The sequence below is a fragment of the Gopherus flavomarginatus genome, chromosome 10 (genome assembly GCF_025201925.1).
Source record: "Gopherus flavomarginatus isolate rGopFla2 chromosome 10, rGopFla2.mat.asm, whole genome shotgun sequence".
NCBI classification, from domain to species: domain Eukaryota; kingdom Metazoa; phylum Chordata; order Testudines; family Testudinidae; genus Gopherus; species Gopherus flavomarginatus.
This window is the reverse complement of record NC_066626.1, coordinates 67,918,285-67,934,416: the sequence shown is the minus strand read 5'-3', so window position 1 is coordinate 67,934,416 and position 16,132 is coordinate 67,918,285. Positions and strand designations below refer to the sequence as shown.

At 39.9% G+C, this 16,132-nt stretch overlaps 1 protein-coding gene across 2 annotated transcripts in view; it reads left to right on the top strand.

Annotated features, from left to right (window-relative positions):
• CCDC93 (coiled-coil domain containing 93) overlaps positions 1–16,132 on the top strand; it is a 104,422-nt gene that overhangs the window by 44,189 nt on the left and 44,101 nt on the right. For both annotated transcript variants that reach the window (XM_050916021.1, XM_050916020.1), the window contains 3 exons: positions 366–458; positions 1,150–1,200; positions 2,595–2,681. In XM_050916021.1, coding sequence (XP_050771978.1) covers positions 366–458; positions 1,150–1,200; positions 2,595–2,681 — 231 coding nt within the window. The remainder of the gene's footprint in view (positions 1–365; positions 459–1,149; positions 1,201–2,594; positions 2,682–16,132) is intronic.

Genomic DNA, 16,132 nt, shown 5'->3' with positions numbered 1-16,132 from the left:
TTTCAGGTGCACAGATTTTTAAACCACTCCTTTGACCTAGATTTAGACTTTATGTATACTAAAATACACTTGTAAAAAATGCTACTTTCTGATATTTGACCTACTATACCATACACAGAGATGCGGGGGGGAGGGGACTAAATAGCCATCAGTTTTACAGAGGCTGGATTCCCATTAAACTCAAAGTGAGTTGCATTTGCTCGGCCAGGGCCTGAACTTGGACACTAGGCAGTATAGAACAATATATTTCAGTTATTTAAATATAACAGCTGAATTACAGTTTCCTCCTTGTTTTACTTTCATAACCCTTTGATTGCTTGTATTATCTTATCATGTAGCTATGTGGTGTATTTATTTTCCTTAAGGCTGAAGACAAGAAAAAGGTACTACCTACAGGACTTGCAGCAGCAGGAAAGGCTGATGCCTATGATGATGACGACCTTCAAGCTGCTGAAGAGGTGTGCTATATATATATACACACACACACACACACACACACACACACACACACACACACACACACACACACACACACACACACACACACACACACACACACACACACACACACACACACACACACACACACACACACACACACAGGGCTTAGATATTAATAGCTTGAGGACAATGTAAAAAGCACAGCATGTTCTCTTCCCTCCCTGCAAAGAGGAAGAGTTCAATAGCTTAGCAGAGCAATGAGTTCCTTTCAGATAGGGAAATATGGGATAATAAACAGATGCACAAAAAGTAAATGTTCACTTAGGATTTTCCATGTAAAAACCTGGCCAACATTTTGTTTTGCAACCATGGAGTCATTCATACTTAGGACCTGATCCTGTTAATGCTGTTTTGGGAAAGGAGTAGCTCAGTGGCCTCATCTCCCATTGACCATGATGGGAGCTGAGTGTCGTAGGCGCCACATGAACTGAGTCCTTACTGTAATCGGAACTTTCTGGGTGGAGTAATTTTAGCAACTGCTACATTTTCTCTTCTGTTAGAAGCATTCAAATAGAATGCAAATTGGATTGATTGGCTGATGAGAATGCTCATAGAACAGAAGTATACTAAGTATTTAAAGGCCTCTAATGCTAACTGTTTTGTTCACATGTTATCTCTTATCTTGCAATGATACCTTTTTCTCATTAGCTTCGCATTAAAACACTGATGACTGGAATGGCAGCAATGGCATCAGAAGAGGTAAGCAATACTTAAAGCAAAGCAGCAATTTCAACATTTATGTGCATTGATATATCTTAGCCATCAGAATTCAAACCAAATTTATCAGCAGAGAGAATCCCATTGACTTTTTTGGGATTTGGGGTTGGGCCCAAAGTGCATTGAGACTTTGATAGTCAGATAAAAGGACTGTTGTGTCATTACAGAGATTAAAATAGAGTGCTCCAATCCCAGAAGTCTGTGTTTTTGTTGTATAATAAATCAGTTCAACACGGTTAACACCACTTAAATTACTTGTGCCCCTGAATTTCCTCTCTCTATCTGCCACTGGCTTTGAAAGCTGTCATTGTTCCTGAAATATGGTTAACAGTTGTATGTCTGCATGAGGTACTGAAATTATATATTAAAAATAGATGCAGGGAAAGATGATTGAGCGTGAGACAGTACTTTTCATAAGACTTCTGACTTGAAATCCTTCACCCTAAAATAATGATTGTGGCCTTTGCATAATCCTAGTGCTGCTTATTAAGTGGTTTCTGCATAAATAAACATACTATAATGCAACTGTCCTTGAAATGGCATTTAAACATATGACGCCTTTGTGTAACCTAGACTTTCTCACATTTTTACTTATAGAGCTACGGTAGGGATCTGATGGGATATTTCTCTTACTGGAAAAAATACTGTGTGCATTTCATTGCATTCAACACATCACATCTGGGATTTGATAGCTTTGATATAACATCTAAATGTTGCTTGTTTGCATTATTATCCTTTCCCTGCAATTGCGTAGTGATTCCGGCTGTATCAGTAAACACAGTAAACATTGTCTGTACTATTTTGAAAATCTTGATACCTTTCACATTTTCTGATTTACCAAATGGACAAATTCATTTGATAAATGGTAGACATGACAGATTTGCCTTGTGATCAGATGTCTCCTTGAATTCTTCATTTTAGGAGAGAGATTTGGCTTCCCTAAACACTTGATTTAGGATTAACACTATTTCACACACCTAAGTGGCAATAATTTGGCTCAAAAGTTGGTGATCCAAATTAATTCCTGTTACAGAATGCTATTTTATGCACAATGCAAAAATATGTATTGCCCAAGAGCTAAAGCACTTTGACAGTCTGCAAAGGTGACTTCAAATTTAGTTGAATTATTGGCGCTGTGAAGGAAGCCTCAGTAGTTACATTTCTTCCTGGAGGGCATATAAGAAGCTTCATTTGTTTGTTGAGTTCTGGGGAAGATGAAATTCATTACATGCATCATTCTTTTATAAACAAATTTGATTACATTTAAAATAGTATTGTATTTATATAGTTCTGGGGGAGGTGCTTTACAAACAAACCTACAATTTATTACTAGATTGTCCCAAAGTTTCAATAAATGCTTCTTGGTTTAATTGCAGGGCAGGTTAACAGCTAGCACAGTAGGTCAGATTGTTGGACTCCAATCTGATGAGATCAAACAGATAGTGTCGGAGTATGCTGAAAAGGTATGTTTCTTTTCTGGTTACATTTTATCAAATCATATTTGATCATTTAGGCCCTGGTAAGACGATTAGTTTGCAGTGGCTTCTATAAAGCAGCGTTTCTGACAGTGTTAAGTAGTGAAGACACGATTCAGGAAAATATCCCTAAGCAGGAAAGTGTTTAAGGTGCTTAGGTCGTGTTGGAACTTGGAAGTCAATACGAATTGTGTGCTTAATAGCTTCCTGAATAGGGATGAGCTTAAGCATGTGCTTAAGTTCTTTGCTGAGTTGGGGCCTGAATCCGCACCCTATTCTGTGACTGAGAACAGCCATGGAACAAAGGCCCTGATCCTGCTGATACCTGCTTACCTGATTGGCTTTAAGCACACACATAGTCCCCGGGGCTTCAGTGGGACTGCTTATGTGAATAAAGATAAGCACAAGCATAAGTGTTTGTGGAACTGGGACATTACTCTCATTGGGACCCCATTACCAGTCATATGACTGGATGCTGATTTAGTAACTAGCATTGTCAAAACCAAATCCTCGCTGCTTCATTAATCAAGGCAATTAGTTTTGTTTGTTAGCTCAATTTATTGTATTCTACTGGGATTGTTTTTTACAGTACTGTGAAAAGAAAATCTGGCTCTTTGAGCAATTAATACGTATAATACATCACTGCCAGATATGAGTTATAGGTCGTTCTTATGTCCAATAGTCGTCTCATATTTCTTCCTTTTTGTTGACACTTATGAGGTATGGAGCTTTCCCACTTATGAGATAAACCCTATAACTCAACAGAGGCTATGGCAAATTCCCTGCCTTTCTCTGTTATAAAGGAATGGAAGAACAGAAGCTATAGGGTCATATTTCAATGTTACATTTCTTCTGTTCTGAAAGAAGGCAGCAGGACCTTGACTATTACAGTAGAACAATGATTAATAATCTAGAAAATAAGAACTGATACATTTTGGTCTGACTTGAATCACATGTAAAATTGAATTTACTAGATATTACATAACAGGATCCTTCCTCATGTGCATGTAATAGAAGAGGAAGCTGAGGGTATTATCAAACACAGCTCATTGAAGCATTAACAACTTCCCAATTTCCAGAAACCTCTATTTAAATCCCAAATTAAAGGGTAATTGGCAGTGACATCCCTGCCCTTGATGGAGTTGCTGTTCTTCCACCAGCTTTGTTAATCTTGATCATTCTTGCCAGGTGTGACGTGTCCAAAAGCCCAGAAGGAGATTCTCAGAACTGGTTTTTGCCTTTTGCATGTACTATGTTGTGTCAAGATAGGTGTTTAAATAATAATTTCAAAAGGTGGTTGCATCTACAAGGCCTCCCTCTACCATTCTTAACTTTGAATTCCTCCCACTGTTTCAAAGAATACAGGTCGTGTACTCTCAATGTAGTTGCTGCACATTCCCAGTGAAGTTAGACTTATAAGTTTGTTTGCCATGCAGGGTTTCCTCCTTTCATTGCTATAAGATGGTGTTTTTCTTTAAAAAAAAAAAGACTGGATTCTGCAGTCCTGCACCTCTCCTGAAAGAGTGGGTTTATCACCTCTCCTGAAAGAGTGGGTTTATCACAAGGTTGGGGGAGCCTCCTTTTTTAAAATCTTGACAGAATGTTGCTATGAAGCTTATGTTTTTCCACCGCCTTTTTAAAGGGCTGTTTGTACCAAATTAGGTTTGCTCTTACTAAGGTGTGAGAGATTCCTCTAATGTGGGTATGCCAGATGGTGCTCACTTCAATACACATAAATATTGTTTGCATTAGGAAAGCTTCTTTGCTGTTTCTTAACCAGGAAGGAAATTTTTACAAGTGACAGAACTAAAAGAATTGGATGTGTGTAGTGTCAAAAATACCTCCTTTTAAAAAAATACGTAAAGGATTGTTCTTATCAGTGCCAGCACTGACAGCTGTCTGCAAAGTGATTACATGGTGAGAGAGTTAAGTCAGAATATTGGTCAAGGCTTGTGTGGGTAAAAATGTGTCCATGTCTACACTCTCCTATTAGAAGCTAACGTGTGCCATATAAATTCAGTTGGAATATCATAAAATAAGCATATTAATAGTTCAGTGTGATTAATAACTGCATCACTGACAGACTGTATGTGTGTTTTGGTTTTGTTTGGTATTTTTTAATACTGGAACCTGAAATGTATGAAGGCAAGAAGAAATGCAATGTACTAGCATTGCCTTCCTGTGTATGAAAAACTTGAAGATAAAATTATCGCAGATTATATTGAACTGTAGTGAAAGTGCAAAACACACCAGCACTACTGTTAGAGTTCTTCTGATTGAACCTGTCTTGAATGCTTCACTTGATTTAGTTTATTACGAATGGGTTATTTGTAAGGCTGTGTTTTTAGTCACAGGTATTTTTCGTGTAAAGTCATGGACAGGTCACAGGCAGTCAACAAAAATTCATGGCCTGTGACCTGTCCATGACTTGTACTAAACCTTGGAGATGGGGGCGGCCTGGTGGAGTGCTGGGGAGGTTATCTGGGGGAGGGCGCGCCGCAGATGCTGGGGGGGGCAGGCGGCGGTGTGCAACATGGGACTCCCGCTGGTGCTAGGGGGTGATTGGCGGGGCTGGCAGGCTCCCTACCTGGCTCCATGTCTCGCTGGAAGCAGCAACATCCGTCAGCTCCTAGGCGAACGTACTGCCACGCATCTCTGCATCATGCCTTGTCCCTCAAGGATCAGTAATAGAATTAGGGCTGTCAATCACTAAAAATTAATCGCGATTACTCGTGCAATTAAAAAAATTAATCTCAATTGCACTGTTAAATAATAGAATACCATTTATTTAAATATTTTGAGTGTTTTCTACGTTTTCAAATATCTTGATTTCAATTACAACATATAATACAAAGTTTACAGTAGTTCACTTTATATTTATTTTTTATTACAAGTACTTGCACTGGAAAGAAACAAAAGAGATCGTATTTTTAATTCGCCTAATACAAGTACCATAGTGCAATCACTTTATCATGAAAGTTGAACTTTCAAATGTAGAATTATGTACAAAAAATAACTGCACTCAAAATCAAAACAATGTAAAATTTAAGAGCCCAGAAGTCCACCCAGTCCTATTTCCTGTTCAGCTAATAGCTCAGACAAACAAGTTTGTTTACATTTGCAGGAGATAATGCTGCCTGCTTCTTGTTTACATTGTCACCTGAAAGTGAGAACAGGCATTCACATGGCACTATTGTAGCTGGCGTTGCAAGATATTTACATGCTAGATGCCCTAAAGATTTATATGTCCCTTCATGCATCAGCCATCATTTCAGAAGACATGTGTCCATGCTGATGACGGGTTCTACTTGATAACGGTCCAAGGCAGCGCAGACCGACGCATGTTCATTTTCATCATCTGAGTTAGATGCCACCAGCAGAAGGCTGATTTTTCTTTTTTGATGGTTCAGGTTTTGTAGTTTCTGCATTGGAGTGTTGCTCTTTTAAGACTTTGAAGCATGTTCCACACCTCATCCCTCTCAGATTTTGGAAGGCACTTCAGATTCCTAAACCTTGGGTCGAGTTCTGTAGTTACCTGTAGAAATCTTATATTGGTACTTTCTTTGCTTTTTGTCGAATCTGCAGCGAAAGTGTTCTTAAAATGAACAACATGTGCTGAGTCATCATCTGAGACTGCTGTAACATGACATACATGGCAGAATGTGAGTAAAACAGAGCCAGAGACATACAATTCTCCCTCAAGGAGTTCAGTCACAAATTTAATTAACGCTTTCTTTTTCCTTTTTTAAACGAGCGTTATCAGCATGGAAGCATGTTCTCTGGAATGGTGGCCGAAGCATGAAGGGGCATATGAATGTTTAGAATATCTGGCATGTTAACACCTTGCAATGCTGGCCACAAAAGTCCCATGCAGACGTCTGTTTTCACTTTCTAGTGACACTGTAAATAAGAAGTGAGGTAATATTTTATTTCCAGTAAATGTAAACAAACTTGTTTGTCTTCTGATTGGCTGAACAAGAAGTAGGACTGAGTGGACTTGTAGGCTCTAAAGTTTTGCATTGTTCTGTTTTTGAGTGCAGTTACAAAATGTAGATTTTTTTGTTATGTAAGCTGCATTTTAATGATAGAGATTGCACTACAGTACTTATGAGGTGAATTGAAAACTACTATTTCTTTATCCCATTTTTACAGTGCAAATATTTGTAATAAAAATATAAAGTGAGCGGTGTACACTTTGTATTCTGTGTTGTAGTTAAAATAAATATATTTGAAAATGTGGAAAAATATTTTATAAACAGAATACTAATCGAAATTTAACAGTGCAATTAACTGTAATTAATCATAATTAACTTTTTTAAGTTAATCGCGGGAGTTAACTACGATTAATCGACAGCCCTAAATAGAATACAAAGCTTTCCACTTGTAGTGCATTGGTTTCTGTTGATTGTGAACAAAAATTGATTTGTTGATTATTTGTATGATCCAAAGAGTGTGTTAAGTGCTGATTTGAAGATGACCTATGTGTTGTGAAGAGGTTACGATTTAAACATCAATTCAAAGTGGTCATTCAACAGTCTGCATGTAATGAGTTGTATGTAGGTCTCAGGTTAACTCCAAAAGGAAACTGGTCACAAACATACATCTCAGCCTGTGATTTTTGTCCCTTTTGAGTCAAGGTGGAAACATGAAATGTTTGGGGAGGAGTGAGGCTATCATGTTGGAAGGAATCTTTCATTGCCACTAGCTATGCTGCGACTAATTGTGGACAAATAGATTTCTGTCTACAGAGCAGTCGATCTGGTACTTTTTATCAACATTAAATTCATGCAGAGTCCTAACAAAACCAACAAATTACATTTTAAAACCCTCCTAGCTTCTTGCACTTGTGTATTCAAATAGCAAATAAAAAGAAGTCTTATGTCAAACCCTTTGCCCTTTATAGTCCTGAAGAGATAATGAAGACGTCCTGAGAAAATGAAATCAAAGGGAACCCTCCACTGAAAATGCATCTATATGGATGTTTAGTCCCAAAGGATGGATTTTATTTATGCCAAAGAACAAAGTTCTGTTCCTGAAGCCTTAGTAACCTAGTAACATCTCAGTCTTTAAACTTCTCTGTGCAGACCAGGTTTATATTTGACAAACCTATTCTCTAATTCCTGGTACCTTGTTTTCAAGAACGTTAGATAGGACTTGTAAGTGCTCAGCAGCTCTCAGAATCAGTACCATTTGTGTGGACAAAAAATGGAATTATGCTAACTACTTTCTTAACCACAGCCACTACTCCTGTACAACAAAAGCTCGTAAGGGAAAAGAACTTTTCAGCTCTTAACCTTCATGAGAAGCTCTAATGAGGATGCACTTACTGTGAGTACTTGGTCAGATTGTACCTCTGGCTGTTCCTCCTCTTGGGAGAAAATAAATTACGGCCCTTGTCAAGTTGCAGCCAAGTATAAGGCTTTAAATAAAACAGACTTTCTTGGCTCTGATGCTGTCCAGTAGATGCAAATATATGACAGACTTCTAGAACTCCCTTCCCCTGAGGTCAGTGTTTATACCAGATTGCAGCTAGGTGGACATGACCACTATCTGCTATCCAAAGCCATTAACTGAGCTCTCACTGCCTTTCACGATCTTAGGTCATCGTGCATCGTAAATGATGGTCAATGAATGAAAAGGGAATAGTAGATTGTGGCAATGACGACCAAAGTCCCTATCTGAATCCAGTCATCAGCAGAAGGAATTTGCAAGTTCTTGTGCTGGAGTAGTTGGAGATTCTAAAGTCATTGTAGCCCTCATTCACCAAAGCTTCCACAGACTTGCAGAACTTTCATGGTAGTGAGCCCGTTAATCAGACCCAACTGCCTTTTTCTGGATAAGCTGAGACAAACTAAAAACAGCACAGTCACTTGTGAAAGCCTAGAAATGAGATAAACCTTTGCTCTAAAAGTCACTGAATTCAAGCTCTCTGGGACCCATGCGTGGGAGGAAATTTAAAGAGCTGTGGTCCTTGCTTGAACACCCTACCTGACAAACTATGGTGGCACCTCACAGAGCACCACTTCCTAGCATGATTTCTGACTCAAATTTCCCCACCTCATGAAACCAGGAGTTAAACTATTTTTTCCAGCTCAATGGACACAGTACCAGAGAAGAGGAGATAATAGTACTGCAATCAGCTAAAGCTGAGCTGGATGGGTCACTCTCTCACCTGCAGGCTCTGAAAGTGAGGTCTGCTCAATGGTCTGCGGGGAGATGTTGGATGCGATGGGTACTGAGTTGCTGCGGAGAATTCCTTCTTGGGTGCTGGCTGGTGACTCTTGCCCACATGCTCAGGGTTTAGCTGATCGCCATATTTGGGGTCGGGAAGGAATTTTCCTCCAGGGCGGATTGGCAGGTGCCCTGGAGGTTTTTCGCCTTCCCCTGCAGCGTGGGGCACGGGTCGCTTGCCGGTGGTTTCCCTGCAGCTTGAGGTCTTCAAACCATTTTTGAGGATTTCAATAACTCGGTCCTGGGATAGGGGTTGTTATAAAATTGGATGGGTGGGGTTCTGTGGCCTGCCTTGAGCAGGAGGTCAGACTAGATGATCAGATTGGTCCCTTCTGACCTATGAGTCTATGAAAGCTGTGGTGGCAATCTGTTACCATTTACAACTGAAACCATTACCCCTCTGATTAGTGAAAAATGGTTGGTAATAATTAGGGCCACTCCTTTGAGAGAGACCTTCTTATGGGCAGTATAAACTATTTATAGGCTTGGCAGAATTAGATTTAATATCAATGTTCATTTTTAAGCATTTTAATAGATTTTATTTATTTAAATTTTCTCAGTTATAAGAAATTGAGGGGTGTGACAAACAATAGTTGACAGATATTGAGATTCAAAAAGTTAGCATTATAACCTTTAAAACACCAATTGTCAACAAATGCCAAAATTTTCAAAGTAAATATCCATAAATCAGATGTTTCAAGCAGCGTTTTTCTTACTCTATCTGTAAATTTAAGTTATTGATGGAAGTATGTGTGTGTGTGAAATCAGTGTATCATGACATTTACCAATTAAAAATGTAATCTTTCCAAGCCTGTCTACTATCTATCCTAAAGGACATACAACTTCCTGAGCACAGAATGGATCAATCACCTGATGTAAACAATCTTTTCAGTTGCTCCTTCCTAAACTACAGTTGCTATAAAAGAGACAGTGCGCCAATGGTAGTGTACTTTACTACCTTACTATGTGTTAATCTCCTTACAGTGTGGGGCTGCAACCTAGGTAATGCATGGGGGTGGTGTTCCTCCTCCTGATGCCTGATTTCCTATGGTCTAGGGACAAAGATTCATATATTCATTTGATTAAGGGTGGAAGGGATTATTACATCATCTTTCATCTAGTTATTTTTCCTGTATTGAACCCAGTAACCAGTGCTTGCTTGACTAAAGCATATTTTCCAGAAAGGCAGCCAGTTGTGATTTGAAGATTTCAGTAAGTGGAGAATCCACCACTTCTCTTGGTAGTTTGTTTCAAATGTCCTTTGAACGCACTTAGTTATGAAATGCTGCTGGCTGATCACTTACAGGATTTTGTAGGAGAAGAGTCCTGCTAAAGGGATTTAATTCTTGCTTTTCAGATCCCTGCTCCTTCAGTTATAGGACATGCTGCTACTGGAGATCAGATTGAGCTACAGCCACCTTTAGTGCATGATGCAAAACTTTTCTGAAGGCTTTCTTCTCGCTACTAAGAGAAACAGTGACCTAAGCTACATGTTCTCTGGCAAACAAGGACCTGAGATTGCATCCATTCATATTAGCAACTGTAAAACTGAGAGAAACTAAGAGCTTGGTTTCTCCTGCAAGGGACTTGTTACCTAGATGTGTGCTTTTCAGGCTAGGGGAGGCAGCATGGCAACAGTGCTCATGCTCTTGGTAAGCCTCATCTGGGATAAAGAACTCCTGAGGGCTGTGGCAGCCAACTTAAGTTAGAGCAGCTCTGAGGCTTACAAGTAGTTGTCAACAAGGACAAAATGATCATGAATGCTGGTAGTGGGATATGCTTTTTTGGTGGGTAATCATGCTATTTTGTGTTTCCCATTTATAAACAAACGGGCTAATGAATGAGTATATATCAGCCCCCCAAAATGGATAGGTAAAAATAGCGAAAACTGTATGACCCTTTCATAAGCAGACCCTATATTTCAGGGGTTGGAAAACTTTGGCTCCCGGCCCGTCAGGGTAAGCCGCTGGCGGGTTGGGACGTTTTGTTTACCTGGAGCGTTCACAGGCATGGAGCTCCTCAGCTCCCAGTGGCTGCAGTTTGCCTTTCCCAGACAATGGGAGCTGCCTGAAGTGGCACCACTTCCCACGGCTCCCATTGGCTGGGAACGGCGAACCACTTCCACAGGAAGCTGAGGGGCTCTGTGCTTGTGAATGCTCCAGGTAAACAAAATGACAATGTATTAGATATTCATTTCAATGATTCCATAGAGTTTAAAATCATCAAATTTTGGTATAGATCAGTTTATAAATTGACCCCTGCTCTTTGATGCGTCTTTTTTGGTGTGTAAAAAAAAAAAAAAAAAGTTTTCGGCTTATGAATGAGTATATACAGTAATTCTCCCTCCCCATAACTCAGAGTTGCTATATATCTGATTTTAACGTCATCTGTAAGGACTGAACTTGGGCAGCTCTGGATATGAAAACATCAGCCTCTGCTACTTAAGCTGAAGTACCAGGATGAAATCCTGGTTTCACGAAAGTCTGAGAGTTGTATTATTGACTTCGGAGAGTGCAGGATTTCACCCTAGCTGCCATAGTTGGGAGTCAGTAGCTGACTCATATCTCTGTGTGGTCTCTCCTCTAGAGGAGACAGTGACACTATGGTAGCCTGAGTTACACAATCATGCCCAATATATTTTTCCTTGAAGTTGACAGGACTTTGTTTAATCTTTTTGTATAAATCAAGAGAAAAATTTATTAAGGATGTTAACTCCTAGTATTAGTTGTGGGCCAGTTAAGCTGAATGAAACATAAGCAGTCACAGGTGAACGTTGACCAGTTTCCCCAATTTATTTTCTTTCAGGACCTTAGAGCTTTAACCCCAGTGCACTCTTCCTTTGTGTTCTTTTTATAGCTTTGTTTTATACATCAAAACTGAACATTGAGAACAGCTTCCTTTTAAATCCATTACAACAGTCTGTGTGAAACCAAAATAAGCTGTCAGGCCTATAGTGTTCTGAGTACAGGTAGCACCAGTTGAAACTATCAGAGAGGTAGCTGTGTTAGTCTGGATTTGTAAAAGCAGCAGAGAGTTCTCTGGCACCTTATAGACTAACAGACGTATTGGAGCATGAGCTGCATCCGACAAAGTGGGTATTCACCCACGAAAGCTCATGCTCCCATACATCTCTTAGTCTATAAGGTGCCACAGGACTCTTTGACAGTTGAAACTGTGATTGTTTTATCATGCACACCCAGTATTTCCATAGTTGCATCAAAAAAAGACTGAAGCTTGGACATCATGAATTTTACAGAAAGATAGATCAAAATCTTTTCTAAGTATAGAGATACATTTTGAGTACTAGACTGAAATGTAAGGAGAACTGCATAATCCTTAATACCTGGGGCACAGTTTGCAAACTGATGGCTGATTCACCAGTGTATCCTCATTGATTTTTTTTTTTTCAGTGTAGTTATACTGGTGTAAAACTAGAGTTGCACAGTGGTGAATCAGGCTCATTGTGTTGAGATCTCTGTTGTCTCCTGATACTGATGCTGCTGTTTCCGGAGTCAATACTTGGCTGAAATTTAGAGCAGCGTGAGGGCTGCTCTTTCCTACCTCGTTTACTAGCAGCTTCAAAGTACTGAAACAGCAGCTGTGGTTATCACAACAAAGGTTGGCAAACTATAAGTCAAACAAAGGCACCATTTATAGAACTGTATGCTGCATTGATTCTCTTTGGATTCATCCTCCAAAAGTGTGTGCATAGTGGCCATTAATACTGAGGTGTTAGTGTGCACCAGTCCCAGGGAAGATAGATGCCATTCACTGCCTGAGTTTCCTCTCCATAGAAATATGTTCCAGAAAGTCTGATCTCTGCAGCGCATTCATTTTCCAGAGCTTTAAGAGCAAGATCCATTGTGCATATATTTTAATAAGACAGAATTGCATATTTTATACCACTCAGGGATTTATTTTCTTCTGATAGAAACATTCAGCTTATTTTCATAATTATACGTATTTTAGCAAACCATTATTTTCCACCCACATGGGGCATATCCGGAGTGTTCTCCAACTATTGGTTATAAGAACAAAGATACCTAACTGCTGCTAAGCCTGAATCTTCTACAGAGAAGCAGGGTGTGAATTCTTTGCTTTTTTCCTCCCTAAGAAACTGCTCAGTCTAATGATTCAATTCTATTTCTTCTACCCTTGGAGAGTTTACAGTAGTAATATAGCTGTGTGAAAGAGCAAGTACCTCATTATGAAGGAGAGGACTCATTGCCTCCATTTCTATCCTCTTTTCCACACAATCCTTTTTCTTTAAAAAAGGGGAGACGGGTTCATAAAATCTATAAGTAGCAGATTTTTTTTCCGTGGGATTCAGGTTTCAAGTTACAATGGATTCTTGATCATTATTTACTTACTGTATTTTACAAACATATGTTATAAATGTATATTGAACAGGAATAAGCCATAAATTCAAACAGCTGAGTTGAGGAACTCAATTCATCTGTTTCTTTTGAAGTCTTAAAACTGGGAATTGATGTGACTGATGCTAAAGGCATATTTTTCCTTAGTTCTTAGATGAAAAATGTTTTATTAAGTCAGTCTTTGTAGACAAAGCTTATACAGTTTGATTGTAAATATCTTATTCAGAACCATTGTTCATTTTTGGTAATTGAACAAACAGATTATAGGTTTGTTTTTTTATATTAGGCTTTCACCATCACAAGATGTAACAAAATCTGAGTTATACACAAGTTTTATGTAAAACTGTGATAAACATGCCGGTTATAAAGCTGTTGACCAAGTCAAATAATGTCTGTTTGTTTCCTAATTCTAATACCTAGTTAGATGAAACCACAGCAAACTTTATAGCTTCAAATTAGTTTTCACAGACATAGTTACCGAAACTTGTTTTTATTTTCACACAAAAAATGCAGTCCTAATCAGTGAGACCCCCTATTGAGTAGAATGAAACTTTTATTTATATTTATATTATATAAATTTGTACTGATCATTTGTCAGAAGGGCATGTCCAGCTAAGACACAAAGATTACAGATGACCAGGGCGTCAAGCAAGTGCTGTCAGAGCAGGAAAGTTGGATTTCTGGTAAATTGTGGGAGAAGCAGCAATGACACTTGGTGAAATCCTATGCAAGGGGAAAAGGTGGCAAGACTGAGAAGATGGTAGAGGTGCACTATGACTCTTTGGGTTCAACTCAGACTGGTAAAGGGGTTGTTACCACCTGCCCTGCAGTTCTGGGTGCCTTTGATGCCATGTTGCTACGGCATGCAGCCCTGACACCAACAACCAGCATACAAGCATGTACAGAAACTCCCGACTTAACGTCCTCTCGCTTAACGTTGTTTCGATCTCGCATCCCTTCTCAGTTACAGAACATGCTCCATTTAAAGTTGTGCAATGCTTTGCTATAACATTGTTTTGGCTGCCTGCTTTGTCCACCGCTGGCAGCCCCCCGTCAGGTCCTCTGTGCCCCTCCCCAAGCGCCTCCCATCTGCTGGCAGACCCTGTGGATTAGCCTTCTCCCCTCACCTCTTGCTGGCTTGCGGTGTTCAGGAGGGTGGGGGAGAGGAGCGAGGACTAGGCGTGCAGGCTCCCCCTGCCTTCTGAACACTGCAAACCAGCTGATTGCCACGGGCAGGAGGCAGAGGAGGAAGGGGGGAGCCTGCACACTGAGTCCTTGCTCCTCCTGCTCCCTGAATTTTGCAAGCCAGCTGATTGCCGCAGGCAGGAGGAAGGGAGTGTGGAGTAATGGGGGAAGAAGAGGCAAGTTAAGGGTAAGGGCTTGCGGGAAGGGGTGGCGTGAGCAGGCCGAGGGTTGAGCCCCCCGCCCCTGGTGCTTGCGGAGTAGGAAAAGCTGCCGCTGCTTCTGTGCAATGTGCTTCTTCTAGCCTACAGCACCTTCAGCCTCCTTGTCTGCCTGAATGATTGTCTCCAGTGCCAGTGGGCCATGCCTCTGTGGGGTAAGGTGAGGGCACATTCCAACTATAGTACTGTACTGTGTGGCAAAAAAAATTTCCCTGGAACCTAACACGTCTCCCCTCCCCACCCCAATTTACATTCATTCTTATGGGGAAATTGGATTCGCTTAACATCATTCCACTTAAAGTTACATTTTTCAGGAACATAACTAAAATCTTCAGTGAGAAGTTTACTGTAGATCACACCCTGACTTCCACTGCCCCGTTACTTTTTGCAGAGTGACCCCCAACAACTCCCCAATCCTAAATTTCCTTTAGATAGACGGTATGCTGTAGCCTGTTAATTTAAGTGAGGTTAACAGTAACTCTGATTTCAGTCACAGCCCAGAAATGGTTTATAGTAAAAGTAAAACAAGCTTATTTAACAAAAGGAGAGAGGATTAAGTGATACCAACTATAAAGGGAAAAGATAGAAAGGGTTATAAGCAAACAAAAGTAAAAATATCCTTCCAAAACTAGAACTTATTTTCAGCAAGTTAGTCTTTTGCCAAAGCAGGTTCTCTAAATGTAGTTCCCAGAGTCTTCAATCCCCATGGTTAAAGGATCCAACTTTCTGTGACTTCTTGATTTTCTATTTTTAAAGAGCTCTGGCCCCTTTAATTCCTCAAGTGATGGATAACTAAAATGTCTTTTTGCAGCCCCCTACCCCCCATGTCACCCTGTAGTTCATTGTCTCTGTTAGAAGAGGCAGGAAGTCTTCCTGCTGTTTTTCCCTTCCAGGGGACTTCCCATCCCTTTTCTGACTTGTGTGCAAATGGGATTTCTATTACTTTGATTCGTAATGGTTAATTTACATTGGAGACAGGTGGGTAGCTTCTGTTTTTGTCTGGTTAGTCAGAGACTTTAAAGCATAATCCAGTGAGTATCCATAATTTCTCATATAGCATTAATGCATACATTTCACAAGGCTATTAATCACCAGTGTCTCTCAGGCTTTCATAAGACCTTACTCGATACACTTTTATAATACAGTAATATTGTATTCAATCACTTGATTCAGCTGCTTATCATATGAGATTCAGACCCCCCTATTTATAATTAAGAATTATTGCCCTAATTTCCTTAAGCAGAAGGAAGTTCTTTCAGATTTCTTTAATGACGCAAAACTCCTACAAGAGTAAATTTGGGAGGCAAATGTTCTCTTATCCTGCTTTCTGTGGACTCTGTACTAGCACTGCATCTAGTACCCTGAGACCCTAATCCCTGCTGCAGTTTCTGGTGGCTGTGGGTTTACAAATGATAGCAGATTTTTGGCT